The 22,161-nt window shown below is 40.3% G+C and overlaps 1 protein-coding gene across 2 annotated transcripts in view; it reads left to right on the top strand.

The window, feature by feature from the left end:
- ZSWIM8 (zinc finger SWIM-type containing 8) overlaps nucleotides 1-22,161 on the top strand; it is a 57,978-nt gene that overhangs the window by 23,279 nt on the left and 12,538 nt on the right. For both annotated transcript variants that reach the window (XM_079313188.1, XM_079313187.1), the window contains exons 4-15: nucleotides 3,610-3,782; nucleotides 5,484-5,591; nucleotides 8,323-8,404; nucleotides 9,014-9,134; nucleotides 9,496-9,697; nucleotides 10,580-10,755; nucleotides 13,115-14,123; nucleotides 17,519-17,650; nucleotides 18,175-18,354; nucleotides 19,644-19,827; nucleotides 20,378-20,476; nucleotides 21,326-21,450. In XM_079313188.1, the coding sequence (XP_079169314.1) occupies nucleotides 3,610-3,782; nucleotides 5,484-5,591; nucleotides 8,323-8,404; nucleotides 9,014-9,134; nucleotides 9,496-9,697; nucleotides 10,580-10,755; nucleotides 13,115-14,123; nucleotides 17,519-17,650; nucleotides 18,175-18,354; nucleotides 19,644-19,827; nucleotides 20,378-20,476; nucleotides 21,326-21,450 (2,591 nt within the window). The remainder of the gene's footprint in view (nucleotides 1-3,609; nucleotides 3,783-5,483; nucleotides 5,592-8,322; nucleotides 8,405-9,013; nucleotides 9,135-9,495; nucleotides 9,698-10,579; nucleotides 10,756-13,114; nucleotides 14,124-17,518; nucleotides 17,651-18,174; nucleotides 18,355-19,643; nucleotides 19,828-20,377; nucleotides 20,477-21,325; nucleotides 21,451-22,161) is intronic.

The raw sequence follows: 22,161 nt of genomic DNA, 5'->3' as shown, positions 1-22,161 counted from the left end.
CAGGAATACTTAACTCTCAGTGATGAGGGAGATGAATAAATTTAGGTAAAGAACCCTCAGAAAGTGAATAAAAGGAACATGTACTATAAAGCTTTGGGGAGAACAAAAAGAGAAGGAGATAGCCTTTGAGATATGCAAACTGCAAGAGACTGATGAACTGTTACCTCAATATAGGGTAAAGCCTCTGAAAGGATATTACCTAGTCCAGTGTCTACTGTAATAGCAATAGCAGTAATTCTTGGAAATGAAAGTGAAGTGATTCCTCATACATAAGTCAGATTGAGTTAAAACTACCTCACATAGTGTCAGTGAGTTGTCAGTGATACCAGATAGTAATTTTGGAATGTCAGCATTAATTTAGAAATTTTGCTAAATAGGATTAAACTGACTTTTGAGGGCATTAATAATCTTCCAATGTCATGACTGAAATCCTGAGAGAGGCCTCTGAGGAATCTGCTAAATTTCAGGGAGCCAAATGTTTGAGAGAGAGAAAATTAGTTAAAAAGCATCTTGCTGAAATTTAGTAATTCCTATGACTTTTACGGGAAAAGAGCAAACTGTTTGATAGACAGTAGAAGACTGTGGTCAGCACTTGCTTCAGTAATGCATTGAGGTGAGGAGGTGTGTACAATGTACATGAATAAAGGCTGGGAATATTAATGCAAAACCTGTGCTGTAGGGGAAAAGAGGAAGAGGAGGTGGTGAGTGATAATGGGGAAAAACTTCTCAAGTACTCATAGAAACAACTGTGACTCTTGACAAAGGATTATGTGTGTGGAAGGGAAGGAAGAAATTCTGTAGGTTGCCTTGTCCTTAATAGAGGAACTGTCTTTAGTTGTGGAAGTTTTTCTTCCATGAATAGCAGCCCAAAAGGTGGGCAGCAGAGAAGGTGTGTAATTGCAGTATTGAGTTTGAGACACTGACAAATGGGAGAAGCAATACAGGAAATGAAGCAGCCGTTGAGTGGGGAATTGATTTGCCGAGGGATTGAGCAGTGCATTGTGATACTGTGTTCAAGTAAGGTGAATCTTCACTTGTGCTTTGTGCTCTTTTTGTCCCATTTCCCTTTGTAGTCTAAGTTTTATTTTTAACTGTAAGTAATCTTAGTTATTTTGTCCCCATGTATATCCCTATCTGTGATTTCTGAACCTCTTCACCGCATTCCAAACCTCAAATTTGTTACAGCTTTCTGCTGTATATACACATGGAATTGGCTTTTGTAGACCTTCTCCCTCCATTCTCTTTGTAGCAGCCACATACCCACATCCTTGTACTGAAGACATTAGTACTGTTCATTAACAGGTGTGGTGTAGATTTCAGGGACTTCTTTTCTATCATAGTCTTAGTTTCTTTTTAACAACTGGGGAAGGCAGCAGCAAGTTCAGTTTGGATTCTGACTTGGTATCTTCTTCAATGGTGGCTTCACTTTTTAGAGGTTCTCCTATCTTTGTCCAAAATTGCCTTGCTTTTTACTTGTGTGTAAAAAGCTTTTGTTCAGCTCTTGTTTTCCCCTTTTATTTCAAAAGTTCTGAAATCCTAAGCAGAGATGTGTGTTTTTTGTTACTGTTGTAGGGCCATCAGAACTGTCCTTACAACAGTAACAGAACAGTGATGGAGAAAGCCATGTTGCAATGAGTTGATGTGGAACTTGGGGACATAATTTAGTGGTGAATGTGGCAGTGCCAGGTTAATGGTTAGGGTAGATGATCCTAAGCATCTTTTCCAACCTTGAAGATGCTGTCATTTTAAAATTTTTCCTGGTAGAAGAAACCATTCATTATAATACAGATGGCTTTCCTCATATAGTTTCCTGTACCATCCCACAAACAATTGTTCAGTGCAGCAAGATTGGTGTTGCAGAAGAGTTAACTGGGCAGTACTGCTTGAATTAGAATTGTAAGTGTCAGACATGTCATGTTAAAATCCTTAAATATGTCCCTTTTTATAAGTATTCTTCCCTCACTGCATTATCAGTTAACTGTCTTCATGTGCAAAGAAGAATGTCCTGGTAGGGACTTGGTAAGAGCTTGTAGCTGGAATCCAGTTTTCTCTAACACTTTTGGTCTGTTTCTTTTTTTGCAGTGAAACAGAATTGCTATAATTCCAACTCATGAAATCCTTAATTTGTTTATGTGAAAGAGCATTACTCTGAGATGCTCTTAGTATAACAGAAGGACTAGCTGAACTGTTTGGGTTGTATTAACCAAATGTGGAACATAAATTAGAACTGTGTCTGGTAATAAGCAATGCAGTAATTTTGTGTGAATGCCTTCTGTTTTGATTCTGTTCCAATAGCTAAAATGGCTGAAAAATTTGGGTGGCATTATGTATACTAATCAAAATAATCACATCAGGGAGAGGATTTGAATTGTAGTGAATGGGACAAATAGAAAGGTTAAGCAAGGTAAGAACAAATTTGTATTGGTATGAGGATTATATTTTGAGGAGGAAATGATGCACATTATTTTAAATTGAATAAATTTAGTCGGTTATTTGCACTTCTGAACACCATCATTTTTATGATCTCATGATATCATAATAAAAACTTAGTAGTGTGGACTTACAGTCTACTTCCTTGTCCTCATAGTGGAGAAACTATCATCTGTCTAAGCTGTTTTTTCCACTTAAGGTAGACTGTTGGACTGAAGTTTGGTTATGACTTTGATGCCCTGATGCTTTCTGTGCTTCATTAAAACTGAATTCCAGATTAGCAAAAGTTTTGAGGCTGATACTCCTTCCTGTAGAGGATGGCTAACTGCTGATAGGCACCTTCAAGACAGGTAGAGGATTCATGCTCCTGCTGGCCTTTCCTGATCACACACTTTCCTCTGGATGGGCAGCATCTCCAGAGGAAGCTGCATTATGAGTGCAGCTGATATGCACTGCACATGAGTTTGCATGAAGCTGAGCTTTGCTAAAGTCCTTTCTCATAATTTATTTGTTTATGATCACTGATTAATGGGACTAGATTGATACAGCATTATTGCTAAAATTTCTCTTTTCCATTGTTTTTAGTCTAAGCAAGAGGGGTTTTTTTCTGGGTTCATGATTTGTGAAAGAAGGATATGAACAAAATTGCAAGGAGACGCGTAATTTACGACAAATGGGTAGTTTTTGTAGCCACAAAGTGAAAGTAAGTGTTCAGGTTAAGTGCTGCCTTCTTTTGTTGACTGTGAAAATTGATTGACTTGGAAATAATTCTGAGCAAGTCACCTGGCTCATTCTGCACTGCTGGCAGAATTAGCAGAGAAGTTATGCCTGTAATGTATATAGTGCAACTTTGACCCTGTAAACAAAAACTTTTCAGGAATGGCTTTATCCAGTTCCACTTTTCTCCATTAAATAATAAGAAAAATTAATTAATTAATGTATTAAAACCTGGTATGTTGGAGTCTCTTATAACACATTATGCTTCTTTACTAATGTTTGGACATAGTTGGTTGGGAAGAAAAAAGTACTGGAGGCTCTGGATCCATGTCCATCCGTATATGGATGTTGTTGCCGGACATTTTGTTTCAGTGTTTAAATGGCATATACATGTGTTTCTGTGCTGGCTGAACCTTTTCCCCAATACCCAAAGAGTAACTTTGGGCTTGTGAATTTCCACAGGTTTCCATCTGAGTGCCACGGTGGTGCCCCCGCAGATGGTGCCCCCCAAGGGCGCGTACAACGTGGCGGTGATGTTTGACCGGTGCCGGATCACGTCGTGCAGCTGCACCTGCGGCGCCGGGGCCAAGTGGTGCGCGCACGTCGTGGCGCTCTGCCTCTTCCGCATCCACAATGTAGGCACAGCACAGCTCTGCTCTCCCTGGGCGCCTTCTCTGGGTGCCTCCTCAGTCCAGTTCCATGCAACACTCACTTCTTTAGGGATATGGCTCTTGGCACTCCAGGCAATGCAAATGTCTGCTTGCCGTTGCAGTCTGCAGGCTGAATTATCCGAGGCACTAAACTGCAGACTGTCTTTTGGTAACGTGCAGATTTCTGAGGGTAGATCGTGAGTGCTTTTTTGGTCTCTTTGCTGTTTTTCATTTAAATGCTGAAATCACTCATTATTTTTTCATCTCTGTAAAGAGTGGAAGCTCACCAATAATTTATCTTTTAATAAAACTCTTTGTAAGTACAGGATTTGAAAGCTCACTCCTTGTGTTGTTTGATCAGAGTGCAGAGGGAAAGTACTTTTGATCGCTGTTGGCCTTTATGTTCACTAGTTCATTTTAACACTTACTGAGGTAACTGTAATTTTGGATTGTAGATTTCAAGCAGTTAGGGTTTTATTTTTATTTGACTGCTTTTATTCTATATGGCCTTCCATAGAGCAAAAAGTAGGCATTTTATAACCTAACCAACTTCAGTTGAAAATGTATTGAATCAACATGAAATAGCCTGGTTGAGGGTTTGGTTTTGCATACAGTTGAATTTCCTTGGGAAACTGAGAAACACAGAGGATGAAGTTTTGATGATTGAAAGGAACCGAAGATTTTCTGCCCTCACAGAACATCTTACAGCTAACGTGCTTATGATCAGCTCCAGCTTCTTAAATAAATTCTAATAATCTGCTGAAGCTTGTTAATATTTCACAATGGACAAGTGTAATTGGCTTAAATTTATACTCTTTGAAATAATCAGAGTATTGGTATACTTTCTGTACTTATGACTGGAGAGCTGGCAGAAAAGCGGGTTCTGCTTTGAGTTCTTAGTTTGAGTTTTAAAAGTGGATATGGAGAGTTTGGCTAGAAAACAAATTGTCACTTACATTATTTACACTCAAAGTTTGGGTACTGTATAAGATAAAAAACATTCTTTTGCCTCCAATCCTTTCTCCATGTGGAAAGTGATAGTGAAAGGATTTTTGTGTTTGTATAAACTGACTTCTGACACTAGAAAGTTAAAAGCCGGGGTATATTGCTCTGTGTAGAGAAGACAATTATCAGAAGTGTCTTTTATCAAGTTGCTTTTGACTGTATAGAGGTTAAAATTTAAGTGGAATATTTTTGTTATGTAGAGTGGAAAAGATTAAGAAGCTAGTGGTGAAGTTTTTTATAATCTAATTTGTTCAAAGATATGGAAAGATGCTGAAGATGGAATTAAGAAACTTTAATGAGATAAATGAGATGGCTGTGATTCTGTGAAACAGTCCCCCCACAGAGCTTCATTTGCCAGAAGCTTAAGGGATAATGTCCTGTTTTAGAGGTTTGTTTGTGAAATCTCTGCCAGTATTTGTGCAATTGCTAGCAACAACAGATCTTAAGCACAGCTGTTACATCAGTTTTCTTGAAAAAACTCTTAAAACCAGTTTTTATAAGGCCTAGACAGCTTATTTGCATCTTATCTGTAAAACATGACATGATTTCAGAGGAAAAAAAATTGGCCATCAAACCAAGCGTGGTGTGCATCAGCATAGCAAGTGTTGGTGATGACTCTTTGTCAGTTTGGTGGGCACAGCTTCATTAATGGTGGTTCATGTCTCCTTTTTTTCCCTTCAGGCATCTGCAGTGTGCTTACGAGCACCTGTTTCTGAGTCTTTGTCTCGTCTACAAAGAGACCAGTTGCAAAAATTTGCTCAGTACTTAATCAGTGAACTTCCACAACAGGTAAGTGGGAACCATCATCTGACTGACAACTTTTTAAATTCAGTTATCTTTGTTCTGGGTGAATTTATATGATGTCTTTTGTTGCAAAATAACCAGTTATGCTATTCAGTTGTTAGCTGCTGGGAAGACATTCAGTTCTTGCTCTTTTCAGTTTTGATATTCTATTATTCAGCAATTGTCTTATTGCCAAGTAAAAGATTAGAAGTGTCTTAAAAGGAGAAAGAAGAGTGGTGGCTATTCATATTAGCATGAATATATGCTGAGCTTGTGAAAGATCAAACACAGTAAATCAGCTCATGTTGAAAACTTAGCCCAAATCAGCTTGTTTCTTTTTTGTGTGTTTGGTTAGCTAAGTGGAGAAAACTACCCAAGTGAAGTATTGTGTGTCCTTTAAGTGGGCACTTTCTAATGCACCTAACTCATAACCTTTTGACTTCCCTCAGTGTAGCTTCTTGGTGATTCGTAAGAATCATTCACTGTAATAGACATGACATTTTTTAGCCAAAGGCAAAGTCTGGTCTCTTACTCCTTAAATATCTGTGTTGTTTAGGGTCAGGTCATTTATATCATCTGTCTAAAATGTTTGCACAAAATACACAAGAATAGCCAAGTGATTGTGAAATGGCTGCTTTAAAATTATAAGGGCTTGACAACTTTTTTATGCTAATTCAGCTGAAGGAGATTGAGAAAAACTGACCTGCATGGGTATCTGTCACATTTCAGCAGTGCATTCATAACACATTCCTCTAAAGTCAGAGATTACTGGCAGCATGTGCCTAGAATTCATATCATGGTGTTGCGCTTAGGACACTAAGATATTCTATTGCTAAAATGTCCTATAAATTTCCTACAGAGATACTAATTTTCTTATGAGAGGAAATAGAAGAATTGTATAATATGAAACTGATATAAAAATAGTGTTTTTTTGTTGCTGAGAAATGAGCATTCGTACTGTGTGCTTCTTGCTGCATTACATAACAGCCAAAGCCTTTTTTTCTCTCCTCAGACTAAGCTTTATGGCACAGTCTGGTGCTTAATAGGGGAGGGCTTTGGAAGGCCAGTAATGGTAGTAGTTGTTTCCTCAATGGCATGAGTTTGCTTTCAGCTATTGTATGTCTGCTCCTTTGTGCAGGGTTTATTTCTCCTTTGGACATATGTACCAGCTGTGCTTCAGGAATATCTGGAATAATTAATTATTACAATTTGGCCAGAGAAATCTGATGAATGCTGCCCAACAGAAAAGTTTAGGGGTTTTTGGGAGATGTTTTAACCTGTGTTGTGTAATTCCTTTGCAAAAGGCAAGGCATGCCCCAAATTCTTTCAACAGTCTCATTCCTGGCCTTCAAGATTTCAGGGTGGAGATAGCTATTCTAATTCCTTGGGACCCCATATTTTGACTACACAATGTAGAATTAGGGTAGGCTGTACATATGATTCTATTTTATCCTTATTTCTAGTTTGTGAATGTCATGGTACAGTATTACAATGCTGAATTACTTTCCTGTGTGAAGGAATGATGGTCTATAGGAATGCAGCTGGATATTTTTCAGAATCTCTGTTGAAAATGTTTTCTGTATCTATGAAAATCATGGAAAAGCATCTGGAATTCATTACCTAGTTCTTTGCCCAAGAGCTATTTTTCCTTATGAAGCCAGTATTCCTATTCCAATTAAGCATGAATATCTTAGGAAAGAAGACTGAAGGACAGTCACTTCAGCCTTAAGGTGTGACTTTCAAGACCTATGAATTTTCTTAAAATATGTAGTAGTGGAATAAGGTAGAAAATAGCTTAATGCTGAATTTGTTTTTTAGGCAATTGAAATACAAAATAGCCTTCTGAAGCATTTTTTCTTCCATCTGTTTGAGATGTATCTGTATTATTTGCAAATATAGGTGTACTGAAATGCCTTTCTTTACAGTAAAAGTGATCTCAGCTTTTGTATGGACAGAGGTGGAAGATATCAGACATTCTGTTGCAAGTCATGTAAATCCTAATTATGTGGATTAACAATTTACCTGTTCTGTGCATACCTACTAATGGTTCTACACTTTCAGCCCAGACTTAATGTGGGAAAAAACCTCTTTCTACTATTCATTTTTCTTTCAAAAATAGCATGTGAAGGGTGTATCTAAGTAGGTTTTGACAGTCAGTGTGAGCCTTCTCAGCTTATGCTTTGAGCTGGTCCAGAAGCTATGATTAGTTTAGTGCTGAAATTGCATTCATTTACTACGGAATCCCTTTGCTAAATGGATGGTAAATAAGCTAAAGTCTGCCCCAAAAATAGTGGGTAGATGTATTTTGTAGTTTTCTTTCCTGCTCCCATTTGCTTGGGTTTTAGGGAAATGATTCAGGAACAAGAACTAAAGATCTTTCAAAGTGCAGGGATATGGTGACCTTGACAGCATGTGGCTTTCCTAACTCTCAAAATCAGTTGCAGTATCACTTTCTGTAGGCTCCTATTCCTCAAGAAATTATAAAGGAGCTAATAAACTGTGATGCTTTTGTTTACTTCTTAGGGTGTGACTGCAGAAAGTGAGCCTTTTGTGGGCTGTGAGAGGTGACAGCTGGTGTGCCTTGTGTGATCTTCAGCACCCTCTGTCGTCCTTTCTTTAAATGTAACTCTGTATTCCACACTCCTGAAATTGCCAGAGTGCTTCAGGCACGATCTTGGGCTGGGTGTAGCAACATGAGAAATACTGTGTATGGTGAAAGTTTGCTTCATGTTTTCAGATTCTTCCAACAGCTCAGCGCTTGCTGGACGAGTTGTTATCTTCCCAGTCTACTGCCATCAACACAGTGTGTGGAGCCCCAGGTAATTTTAATAGATCCTATTTCAGCAGTCTCTATCCCAGATAGGAAGAAGATGATTCCTGATTGTTTCAGGTTTCTGAACTGATTTGTTAGCCTGTAGCTTGGATTGCAGATGGAAATCAAGGAAAAGGGATGAGTATTGGCACTTATGTGTCTATATGGCACAACAATAGGCAACTCGGAGTGTTTGCAGAGGAAGGGAGCATCAGGCAATGCACTTTCTAAGAAAATGTTTTTCTTTTTAATTTGGTATTAAATATAGACTTCTGGAAATGTTGATTGGAAGGGACCTCTCTCAGGTTCCTGTTTAAAACTGGATTATTTGCAACACTAGACTGAGTTAGCTGTGATTTGGGGTAGCTAACACCTAAGTGTTGGTTACCAGAGATGTTAAAACATTCCTATTTTAGTGCTGCATTACCTTTCTGGTCAAGAAGAAGCTGCTAATTTAATGTTGGTCATGTTATGGTAGCATTTTAAGATAATTCTGAGGTTGTTCAGCAATGGGTGGAAGAATTTGCATAGCACTGCTGGTGTACTTTGTGTTTGGGCGCATAGAGTAACATATCTTCAAAGCCTGCAAACTGTAAATATGTTTTTCTTTTGTAAGATCCCACTGCTGGACCTTCTGCATCAGATCAAAGCACTTGGTACTTAGATGAATCTACTCTGAGTGACAACATAAAGAAAACCCTTCATAAATTCTGTGGACCCACTCCTGTTGTTTTCAGGTAGGCTGTATTGAAGGGAAAATGGGACGTTCATGTGATCTGCAAATTCATTCCCCATATAGCCTGTATACCTTGGACTGAAGGATGCTCAGTTTCATGGTTGCTCTTCTGGACTGTATTATTGTGTAGCTTCTGCACTGTTATTTCAGTAGAGCAGGCTGTATTTGTACAATATTTTGCTTGTGCGGTGTTCTTGAGCTCATTATACATTCTGTCTTTTAGGTTACCTGTGTCTGTGCCGTTGAAGGGCAGATATATTTCTGGATGCTGATTATACTCAGGATTTAGTAAACTCAGGATTTTGTATTACTGACTGTGCTTAATTTAATTTTTTCTCCTTATTCTCCTTCTTTATGTACAGTGATGTGAATTCAATGTATCTGTCTTCCACTGAGCCACCAGCTGCTGCTGAGTGGGCTTGTCTGCTGCGTCCCCTGCGAGGAAGAGAACCTGAAGGAATCTGGAACTTGCTTTCCATTGTGCGGGAGATGTTTAAGAGACGGGATAGCAATGCAGCTCCTTTGCTGGAGATTCTGACTGACCAGTGTCTCAACTATGAGCAGGTATCTCTTTGCTTGGAGTGGGGGATGTTTTGGGGACCAGGCAGAGCCTGTAACTGCTGCTTTGTGTCTATACAACCCATGGCTGAATACAATTCTTTTAATAGCCTATATGCTTTGTAGGCATGTGCTTCTCCATGCTAAAAGGATGTTACAGTTTGCTCTGGTTCTGATTTGGTGATGTCCTGGTAAGACTGTATTCCCCAAATGCCTCAGTTCTTTTAACATGAATATGTAGAGTCTGATTTCTTTTGTTCAGCATATTTGATTTGATTTCTTCCCAATCAAGATGTTCAACTGTTGTTCTGTTTCTGTTTTTTTTAAAAAAGCACTTTTTGTGCTTAATGTATGAGCTGTCATTTTGATAAAAACAAAATATATATGTTGTGTGGTAGAATCTCAGATTATTTTGTTATCTTTATGGAAGATATCTTTTGGTGGTTTGAAGGAGTACTTTTTTATTATTGTTTTGTTAAAATAATATGCTAAAAAATGTTTCCTTTGACAGTTCAGGACTTTAGCCTCAGTCTGTAATATAAATTGTGGTGTAAGTTTCCTTAATTGGTCCATCCCATACCTCAACTTTGAGCAAGGGAAAGGAAATGCTTCATTTATCACATTTTTCTCTCCAATTGTGAAGGCCTCTAGGAAGTGAATGTCCTGTGAGTGTTTTGGTTTTTGTGCATGTGCCTTCTAACCAGAGAAATTTTGAGGCCCTTAGTTCTCTCAAAACAATACTGCTTCAATGGTCATAGTTGTTTTGGAATCAAATGAAAGCCTGGTATTAACTATGGATCCCGTTTCCTTGGGATTATGAGCTGAAGTGAGAGCAGGGGATGAGATGTTGGCCACAGCAGAGCTCCACTGAGCTTTTTTCTTCTGCAGATAACCGGCTGGTGGTACAGCGTGCGAACATCTGCGTCACACAGCAGTGCTAGTGGGCACACAGGGCGCAGCAATGGCCAGTCAGAAGTAGCTGCTCATGCTTGTGCAAGCATGTGTGATGAGATGGTGGTTCTTTGGAGGCTGGCTGTCCTTGACCCAACTATTAGTCCACAGAGGTGAGCTTCAGAATCAGTTCCTGTCTGTCTAATTCCTGATACTCAACCACACTAAAGAGTTTCATCCTGTAGATTTCTTGTTTGTATCGTTACCTCAATACCTGTTCAACCATTAGTACTTCTGTACTATGTGCTATGTAACATTCAAAGTACTATAATTACTTTAATTGCTATTGCTGCTTACTTTTAGCAACATCAAGTAGTATGACTAATTTGTTTTCTGAGAGTCCTTTTTTTAATATCGATGTAATTCTGCATTTTAGTGTCCCAGTAGAGAACATTTCTTTGAATGATAGCACCAACTACCAATTAATTTTAAAGATTTCTATATTTAACCATTCAGCAGTTTAATGGAATTCTGTTTAGCCCAGTCATTTACTATTGTGTATTTTGAGATGAACCAGTTCTTATTTTCTGTGCTCTTAGGGAATTTATTCTCTGCAGTGTATTGGTAAACAGTGTCACCAGTGTATGATTTTCAGTCAGTGTTTTCAATTGTCTAAGAAAAAATTATGTGTCTTCTGCAGATTTCTAAACCATATTGTGCTTTAGTAAATCACTGCCATCTTTATTTAGCACCATCTTTATTTAGCACCAGTTGAATAGCAGAGGAGGTACTGAGAGCTCCTGTTGAGATGCTGTAGTTGACATTATAATAGTTTGTTTTGTACATCTTGTCTACAAAGTGTGATGTGTAAAATGTATTGGATTAGTTTAATGTGCTATAAATTCTCAGAAGTTTCTCAGAACAAATGAAAACAGGATGGTAATTTCAGAACAATTACACGTTAACAGGATTTGCTTTCTCTGAATTGTGTGACATTAATAAAATGTCCTATGAAAGGCACATCAAGGACACTAAAATGGATCCAGTTTCTGTCTTGTACAGTTTACAATATGAAGTAGCTAAATATAGGAGTTGACAAAAACTATAGGAAACTGGTTATGAGGCTTAAAATAAACACGAACATCAATCAAATCACATAAAAAAAGCATGAAGTATTTTTGCCATTAATAACGTATGAAGTTGTGCTGTGTATATTCACATTTGAGTTATTTGATGCAGTTCAGATTTGCTCAGCTCTTCTGCTTGAGCTAATGAATAATTGAAATGCTCCTGCTTGATTACCTATTCTCTTGGTGTTTGAATAATCTCCAAGGATCCTCTTCTACTTGTGCTTCCCAATCCTTACAGTGAATCATAAGGAGACTTCAGATTATCATCCTTATGTTACCCTTCCCAAGTAGTTCCTGCACCTTTTTCCTTCTGAAAATCTTCTCCTTGATTAAGCCCTACCAGTACATTTCCTGGTTAATTAATTTCTTGAGTGGACAAATATAAGTAGTCAGTTTTGTTTACTCCCTTTTGTCCTAATACCCTTTGCACCTAAATTGGGTCACCTAAATTTTTATTGTTTTCTTGTTCTTTTACTTTTGATAGGAAATCTGATAGGATTGAAGTGTTGGGATTATACATCAGAAATTGTGGCAGAAACAGAATGGTAGTTGATGATGAGACACCTGATGAAATTTCTAGAAATGTTTTTTTTTTTTCTCTTGAATTAGATCACCACTTAGACTGTTTCCTGAAGTGTGTAGGCCCCATGTGAGATTTTGAGCTGGAAAATGCAGAACTGTTTTGTTCTTCCCATAGTAATATGGTGGCGTGGAACTGTGTAACATGAGTCTATGTAATCCTGCCATCTTGCTGCTGCTTCAGAGCTATTTGAGCATCAGTTATTGCTGTCCCTATGGTTTGCAACAGTTTGTTCTCCTGAGGATGGCCTGCTAAAGTTTAAATTAAATTGTTGGCCTCTATGTAGGCGCATTAGGGTAAAGAGGTAAATGCCTGGGGAGGAGGTTGAGTGATCCTGTCTGTCATTGTGCTTCCCTGGGTGGACTATTTTGATTGTACTTGTGAATGTCTTAACTGGAGTTATCCACAGGGCTGTTTCACAGCTGCTGAAAACTGTTTTATGAATGTTTCCAGGGGCAGTTCCCCATGGTACTCACTCACCTGAGACTGCTGAGATGCAAATCACTAACAACTTATTTAGGGCAGATAAGCAAACAGGGCAGACAATATTTTATTTTAAACCTCCGGTTTGTTTTGTGCTTACATATTGGTGGTGTTCACATTTTGGTTCTGGATCATGTACCTGTCTAGAACCCAGTTGCACATATACCTGTTGGCTTTTTTCAGCCAGTCTTATTATTAGTGTTGTCTATATTTAGCATTAACTTAATTGAGCAGATGATGTTTCTGGCCAAAGGAAGGAAGTGTTCTGTGGGTTAAGTAGTACTTTGTCACAGGTACTCTTTGTGTCTGCTTCCTAACCTGTCCTCTTCCTTCTTTTAGGCGCAGGGATCTTTGCTCACAGCTCAGACAGTGGCAGCTAAAAGTCATAGATAATGTTAAGAGGGGTCAGCACAAGAAATCACTGGAGAAGCTCTTCCAAGGTTTTAAGCCAGCTGTAGAAGCCTGTTACTTCAACTGGGAGGAAGCTTATCCCATTCCTGGGATTACGTATAGCAGCACTGACAAGAAGAACTCGTTCTGTTGGGTGAAGGCCATCCAGCAGAGGAGCTGCCGGTTGCAGTGTGTGGAAAGTGCCTGTGAGGCTGGCAGGACCCACGGGCAGGAGCCCGGGGGACCGTGTCTGCAGCCTGGGGACAGGCTGCGACCCTCTCCCCAGGAGCCAGCGGTGCGGCCAAAAGAACTCACTGGGAAGCGCAAAGTTGTCTCTGAAACACCACAGAGGGTTCTGAGGCGGCTCTCGGCAGAAGGGGATAAAACTGTCTATAAGACTGCAGTGGGCAAAGCAAAGTTGCCCGTGAGCAAAGGCTTGACCAGTAAACACAGTGGAAAACGCCGTATGAGCAGTGAGGACAGTTCTCTGGAGCCAGACTTAGCAGAGATGAGCCTGGATGACAGCAGCTTGGCACTGGGGGCAGAAGCCAGCAACACCTTTAGTTTTGCAGAAAGTCCGCTGAGCAGGAGCTACAGGGATGCCTTTGAGGAGGATGGTGGAGTGTACTTCTCTGAGGGACCTGAGCCCACTGTCAGGAGCAGTTCCATGGCCAAGAAATCCCCCAAGGATCCAGTGGGGGAGATGGGTAGTGGCGATGATGACCTGCCTTCCGCAGATGAGAACTCTGGTGGTGTGAGTCTGAAGCCAGAAGAAGTAGGAGAGAATGGTGCAGCAGGGGGAGGGGATGATGGAGAAGAGGAAGATGATTATCAGGTGTACTATCTGAATCCACAAGAGGTAGCCAAGGAAGATGATGACAAATGTGAAGGGGGAATTGAAGAGGAGCAGGATATATTTGCTGGTATAAAGCCTCTGGAACAGGAGAACCGAATGGAGGTGAGCTGCATCTAGTTCAAAATGCTGTTTTGCAGTTTTATGTCTTGTGTAAATCATGGTCTCACCACCTTCACAATTAACCTAGGATGTTGTTAAATCAAGTGCTTAATTAAAATGTTGTGATAACCAACTGTGTCATAAGGTATCTACGAGCCTGTTGCAGTGGTAGCATACTTGTTTCCCACAAACTTGATTCTGTATTTCTATGCTAACTGCAAGCGTGTCTCACTTTTAGTTAGACCCTCCTCACACTCCAGGATTTACGAATGTAGACAAAACAGTGTGTGCTTTCACCTAGTCTCATCCTTGGAAATGGCAAAAATTATCTGAAATTAAAAATGAGACTGAGACATGCTCAGCAAGAAAAATTTAAGTCCAACCATTTAAGCAGAAGCTCTTTGGAAAGGAGAGACAGTCTAAATAAACTGTGTCTCATTCCTGTAATAACCACAAAATGTGTTTAGAGGTTGCACCTCTATCACCAAGCAGCCAAATCACAGAATCACAGAATAATGAGGTTGGAAGAGATCTCTAAGATCGAGTCCAACCTATGTCCTAATACCTCAACTCAGAGTCTAGACAATAGCACCAAGTGCCATGTTCAGCCTTTTCTTAAACACATCCAGAGATGGTGATTCCACCACCTCTCTGGGAAGAGTATTTCAGTACTTTATTATTCTTGCAGTGAAAATTTTTTTCCAACATCCAACCTGTACCTTCCCTGACGTAGCTTAAGACTGTGTCCACTGGTTCTGTCAGTTACTGCTTGGTGGAAGAGATTGACCCCCACCTGTCTACAGCCCCCCTTCAGGAAGTTGTAGAGAGCAATGAGGTCACCTCTAAGCCTCCTATTCTCTAGGCTAAACAGCCCCAGCTCCTTCAAACATTCCTCATAAGGCTTGTGTTCCAAGCCCTTCACCAGCCTTGTTGCCCTTCTCTGGACACATTCAAGCATCTTAACATCCTTCCTAAACTAAGGGCCCCAGAACTGGGCACAGTACTCAAGATGTGCTCTCACCAGTGCCGAGTACAGGGGAAGCATGACCTCCCTGCTCCTGGTGGCCACACAATTCCTAATGCAGGCCAAGATGCTGTTGGCCATCTTGACCACCAAGGCACATTGCTGGCTCATATTCAGCTGGCTGTCAGCCAGCACACCCAGGTCCCTTTCTGCCTGTACACTATCCAGCCACACTGTCCCCAGATTGTAACATTGTAGGGGATTTTTATGGCCAAAATGTAGAACTTGGCACTTAGACTTATTAAACTTCATGCTGTTGGACTCTGCCCATCTATCTAACCAATCTAAGTCTCTCTGCAGTGCCCTTCTTCCTTCCAGTAGATCAACACAAGCTCCCAGCTTAGTGTCGTCTGCAAATTTGCTAATGATGGACTCAATGCCCTCATCCATATAGTTTATAAAAATATTAAACAGAACAGGCCCCAGCACAGAGCCCTGAGGGACACCACTGGTGACTGATCCCCAGCTGGATGCAGCCCTGCTCACCACCACTCGCTGGGCCTGGCCATCCAGCCAGTTCCTAACCCACCCAAGAGTGCTCTTGTCCAAGCCACGAGCTACCAGCTTCTCCAGTAGTATGCTGTGGGAGACAGTATCAAAGGCCTTGCTGAAGTCTAAATAGACAACATCCACAGCCTTTCCTGCATCCACCAGGCGTGTCACCTGGTCATAGGAGGAGACCAGGTTGGTCAGACATGACCTACCCTTTATAAGCCCATGCTGACTGGGTCTGATACCCTGGCCATCCTGTAAGTGCTGTGTAATAGCACTCATTATGAACTGCTCCATTATCTTACCTGGTACTGAGGTCAGGCTAACTGGCCTGTAGTTACCAGGATCCTCCTTCCTACCTTTTTTGTAAATGGGTGTCACATTGGCCAGTTTCCAATCATCTGGAACCTCACCAGTGAGCCACGACTCATGATAAATGATGGAGAGCAGCTTTGCAAGCTCATCTGCCAGCTCCCTCATCACCCTGGGATGGATCCCATCTGGTCCTATTGATTTATAAATATCCAAGTGTCCCAGCAGTTCTGACTGCCTCTTCTTGGATAACAGGAGGACCATACTGCTCCCTGGCACCACTTACCAACCCCTGAGGACAGTGGTCTTGAGGACAAGCTGTCTTACCACTAAATACTGAGGTGAAGAAGGCGTTAAGCATTTCCACCTTTTCCTCGTCTTTAGTTACTAGGTTGCCTGCCTTATCCAATAAGGAACAGAGGTTGGTTATACCCTTCCTTTTACCATTAATATATTTGTAAAAACTCCTTTTATTATTTTTAACGGAAGTTGCCAAGTTAAGTTCAAACTGAGCTTTGGCCTCCCTAATTTTTTTTCTACGTGCCCTAGCAGTTCCCTTAAATATTTCCTGAGAAATCAGTCCCTCCTTTAAAAGATGATACTTTTTTTTATTTATTTCTAAGTTCATTCAAAACCACCTTGCTCATCCAGACTGGACACTTGCCTCATCGACACATCTTCTGGCACACAAGGACAATCTGTTCCTGTGCCCTCAGGAACTCTGCTTTGAAGCACATCCATTTCTCCTGGACTCCTTTGTTTCCAAGGGCTGTTTCCCAAGGAACTCTTTGAATAAGTGTCTTAAGTAAGCTGAAGTCTGCCCTCCAGAAGTCCAACATAGAGGTCTTATTGATATTTCTCCTTATTTCACCAATTATTGAGAATTCTATAATTTCATGGTCACTATGCCCCAAATGTCCTCCAACCTCCACATCACCCACCAGTCCATCTCTATTTGTGAACAACAGGTCTAATATAGTCCCTGCCCTGGTGGGCTCTCCCACTAGTTGTAACAAAAATTTATCTTTCACACACTCTAAAAACTTTCTAGACTGCCGTTTTTCTGCTATATTAAGTTCCCAGCAGATGTCTGGTAGGTTGAAGTTGCCTACAAGAAAAAGGGCTGATGATCCTGAAACATTGTTCAGTTGCTTATAGAATAAGTTGTCCACCTCTTCATCCTGGTTGGGTGGATGATAGCAAAATCCCAGTAGGATGTCAGCCTTGTTGACCTTTCCCTTAATTCTAACCCATAGGGACTAAACTTCATCATCATTAGTTTCAAATGTCAGTGCATGGAAATAGTTGTACTTTGAGGTTTAGTTTTTTGATCTATTCTCTGATCTCATAGCACTTGGAGAGAGGATGTGACTTAATGATGTAAGAAAAGGCTTTTTTTGGGAGTGCTTCAAGGAGTGGTGAAGGACTAGGCAAGGAGGACTCTGAGAATATCTGCTGCTGAAGTTAGTTGTGGATTGTGCTTGCAGTCTTTGTGACCTTTGGTTTGAGCAGGCTTAACTCCAGGCAGGGGTAGTGTGGTTTGAACATGACCATTTGTTCCTTGTTGCAGATCCTGTTTGCCTGTGCAGAGGCACTGTATGCACATGGATACAGTAATGAGGCTTGCCGCTTGACTGTAGAGCTTGCCAGGGACCTACTGGCCAACCCTCCAGACCTCAAAGTGGAGCAGCCACCAACTAAGGTAGAGATGGCACCAACTATCAGTAGTCTTGATTTTAGTGAAGCTCTGTGCAGGTGACCCTGTTTCTTGTGATTCTCTCCAAAACCTTAGTCTCCCATTTCATAGTGTACATCACTGAAAATGTTAGTAATTTTGCTGTTTCAGGATAAGGGGGTTGGACAGAAGATAAGCATAAACTTCTGGAAACTCAGTTGTAGTGACACTGAGCAGTGTTGGTTGTATAGGAGGGTTCTGTTGGGAGGGATGGGTGTGTGACATCTGCCTGCACAGCATCAGCCCAATAGGGGACATGTGTCTTGTCCACAGGCCAGCTCTTCCACTGTGTTGGATGTGCTGGGGTGACATAGGGGAAGCAATGATGTTCAGAGGTAACCACTGAAATTTGAGATTCCTCAGCAAAAGGGAAATCTAAATGTATTTTATTCTTTCTTCTATCTATAATTACTGCAAAGGATGAGAGGACAAGTATAGAGTCATTTAGGATGTTTAGGAAAGCATCCTATGACAAATTCCTCCTCAAACAGGGCAAAAAGAACAAGGTGTCAACCAGCAAGCAGACATGGATGGCAACCAACACCTTGTCTAAAGCTGCTTTCTTGCTGACTGTCTTGAGTGAACGGCTGGAGTACCACAACCTGGCCTTCCGAATAGGAATGTTTGCTCTGGAGCTGCAGAGACCACCTGCCTCTACCAAGGCTCTGGAGGTAATGAATATCTCAAAAAAACAGTATTCATAAGTGTTGTTCTGTTAGAATGTGTTTGCTCACATGGTTTAAGTTTTGGCACCTGAAGTTTGGTTGTGCTTTATATGTTTTCTTAAAATAGATTGCAGTGAAACTAAATTGAGCCCACATCCCATTAGGACATATTGATCTGTTAAAAAAATTATTATTAGCAATATCACTTCAGCTATTGCTACCTTCAGTGACAGGAAGCTCAGACCTCATGTGCCAAAAGGTCTTTGATTTCACATGAAGCTCTAGGTCTGAATGTATTTAAATGACTACAAAATCTTTTATGAATGTGCTGCTTTGATTTGAACAACCTACTTATCATTCTTAAATATGCTTCATGCTTCTCTAATGTGGGGAAGATAAAGTAATTTGTAAATATTCATATTTGTCCATATTTCCATCGATGAAATGGTTTGAAAGTTATTCCTTAGGGTGAATTGGTGCGATTGTTGCGTGTTAGAAAGTTGTTGCTTTTGCTGATACCTCATTCACTGGCAAACGAACATATGCACTGTGCAGGCATATTATTTTGGACATTCCTTGATTACTATGAGGATTTCTGTTTTGAAAAAAAGTGTTCATTGAATACCATGTCTGATTTACAGCTGCCTTGCTTTTCACTGCAGGGTTGTTCAGTCCCTTAGAGTGTGTATTGTTGCTAGTTATCCACTAACTACCATTATGACACTAATTGTCTGTACTTCTTATTGGTCTGATTAAAAGATTGTGATATTGGCAATTGCTTGTTACCTACAAGAATACTATTATTTTCATGTGTTAAGAATGGAGAGAGTACAGGCACAGAGTAGTGAAATGTCTTCATCCTGATGGCATGTGTGTGCCACACTGCACCCATTCTTCTGCTAATCGGTCTCTGGTGTCTTAAATGGGTGTATCACTTAACATAAGATCCTTTCTTCCTACAATTACAAGTAACCACTTTTTCTACTGGCCTATCCAGTCAGATACTTCTGATGATTCTCTTATGAGAGCCGATGCATTTTTTCTGTATAGAGCTGAAGAATGATAATCTGAATTAAAAAAAATTGTATAAATATGAAGCAAGACTGTTATTAGATTTGAAAACTTGTTTTCATTGTGGAAAGAATGGTAAAGGTGGCTATGCTGGTAAGCATTGCTATAATTTAATAAACGGATAAAAACTATTGCTGTACTTTATGTATAGGAAAATGGTCTGCTCCCAACAGGGGACTGTGCTGTTGATACCTTTTCCTCTGTTTCCTTGTGGATACTACCAGGTGAAGTTGGCTTATCAGGAATCTGAGATTGCAGCCCTCTTGAAGAAGATTCCCTTGGGTACCAATGAGATGAACACTATTCGAGGAAGAGCTGAAGAACTGCGAGAAGGGACATTGTGCGATTACCGTCCTGTCCTTCCTCTGATGTTGGCAAGCTTTATATTTGATGTGCTGTGCACTCCAGGTATGACTGCATTGGCCTGAGTGTGTGCAGGGCATATTCTGTGATGCCAGGTCTTGAGGGATTTTCAAAGAGATGCTGTCTTCTATATAAGAATGACCAAAGTTTTAGTCTTTATGTACTGTTGCTTGCACTTGCCTCTAAGTTGTTTTAAAAATATTTTGTTCCCAGTGGAACTGTTTCTCCTTCTGCCTGCATTTGAAAACAACTGTACACTCAACACATTTCAGCACTATATGTATTTGCAAAATAGTTAAAAATCACTGACTTTGCTGGTCATATTCAGAGGAAACTAATATAAATCCAGAATTTAAAAAGAACACAGCAACCTGGGTTTAGCAGACTGACTTGGCAATATATCTGGTTTGGGGCCTCCTGAGGTTAGAGAGAGAAATGGAAAAGAAGCCTGTAAGGTGCTGTGGTCTTGAAACTGGTATGAGGCTAGGAATAGGACCATAGGAAGCTCTGCAAATTCAGAAAGCTCTCAGAAATGTCTTTTGCTTTGAAGCCTTAGCTTTGAAAGATGAATACTAATTCTGTTGTCTTCTTTCAGTGGTTTCTCCTACAGGCTCTAGACCCCCAAGCCGTAATTGGAATAATGAAATGCCTGGAGATGAAGAGCTTGGTTTTGAGGCAGCTGTTGCTGCTCTTGGTAAGAGTCTTTTGCAAGAAAAGTATGTCTTCATCCATGTTTGGCATACTTTCCCATTTTGAATGGTGAGAGTTAGTAGTTCATTCCAGTTTGGTGCAGAAATAGAAGTGTTTGCAGAGTTTGAGAGAACCAGATGCAGGATTCTACATGCCTGGGTTGAGGTATCCTTGCAAAGCTGTGAAGAAATGGAAGGAGATGAGAACTCAATGTTTAGGTAGCAATATGAATTTTAGCTTTCTCTGTGGTCCTTTGTCATGAAATATGTATTGCCTGGACTTCAGAACAAAATGCAATAATTTCTGAAGAGATTAGACAATGGTAAGACTAGACTAGAGAAGTACTCTCAAGCATTATCATGTAATTGAGTATCTTAGCATAATACTGAATTCTTGCCTCATTTGCTCCTACAACAAAGCAGTGATTATATATATATTTTGTTGACAATACAGTATGCATGTTTTAAAGCAGTATGCAGAAAGGAATAAAATTGATTAGACAAAGCCTGTTCTCTTGCCTCATCTCTGAAAGAAAGAAGATTAGTTTTTTATGGTGTTGCAATGCTGGCTTGTACAAAAGGTTTGTTTCAGTATAGGGTTGCAGGCTTGCCTGCACTCTTCTTGTGGCCTTTGAATATCTGGTTGTTCTGACAGTTGTATTCTAGGGACAGACTGCATCTTCTCTTTATTCATGGCCTATTCCAGAAGCTAACAGAAAAATAGGGGAAGAAAAATCTTATTTTGCCTGTAACAGTGAGGCAAATAAAACAGTCTGAGGTATAGACAGTGCTCAGAATGTAGTGTAGTCCCATGAGCTCACTTGTCTCTTCATCCTCTCTTTTATGGGCTGCAGGTATGAAAACAACTGTCAGTGAAGCAGAACATCCTCTGTTGTGTGAAGGCACACGAAGGGAGAAAGGGGATTTGGCTCTAGCCCTGATGATTACTTACAAGGATGATCAGTCTAAGCTGAAGAAGGTGAGTTCCCCTTTGAAAGGGGAGAGAGAGAAGGAAGGCAAAACCATGTTTGGGTTTTGATAGTTTTGCCAGTGCGTGTAAGTTGCTATGTCACATACTGATGTTTTACAAGCTATGTTGTGGTATTTATATTTATGCACTGCTGCAAAACCTGATTGTAGAGAGTGCATTACCCTGGGAGAGGCATTATTTCGATAGGTTTCTTCAGATCCAGTCAGGAGATGTCACTCCTTTTGTTGCTAAGACAAGTCCACTCTTAAGGGTTTTTGGTGTGCAGTCTCTGTGTGGTCTGGGAATTGCATATGTTTTGCTGCAGGGATATTGGCTTGCAGTACAGTAGAGCTAGCAAAGCCTCTGTTTCTTAACCTCTCATCTCTTTGATAAACAAGTTCAGTACACCTGTGTCTTAATTTCCTATGCAAGAGAGAGAGTAAAACTGCCTGTCCACCCCAAAGGAAGAAGAAACATAGAAAAATGCTGAAGCTTCAGAAAGGGTTTTATTAATCTTTTATATTAAGAAATCCTCCTACACAGCAAGAACTACATTATTAGTGTCTTTTTGTCTCCTAAAACAGAAGCATTTTTGCTATACTCTTCTCCAGGGAATAACAGGGACATTGTGATATCAATCATCTGCGCAGAAATGGTCTGTCAGACTTGTGGTGTTGATTAAATATGGAGAACAAACAGCAGAAGAGAACAAACCCTTAT

The sequence above is a fragment of the Erithacus rubecula genome (assembly GCF_903797595.1).
Source record: "Erithacus rubecula genome assembly, chromosome: 9".
Classification (NCBI taxonomy): domain Eukaryota; kingdom Metazoa; phylum Chordata; class Aves; order Passeriformes; family Muscicapidae; genus Erithacus; species Erithacus rubecula.
Note: the sequence above shows the minus strand (reverse complement) of the source record. Positions and strands in the feature narration are given on the sequence as shown.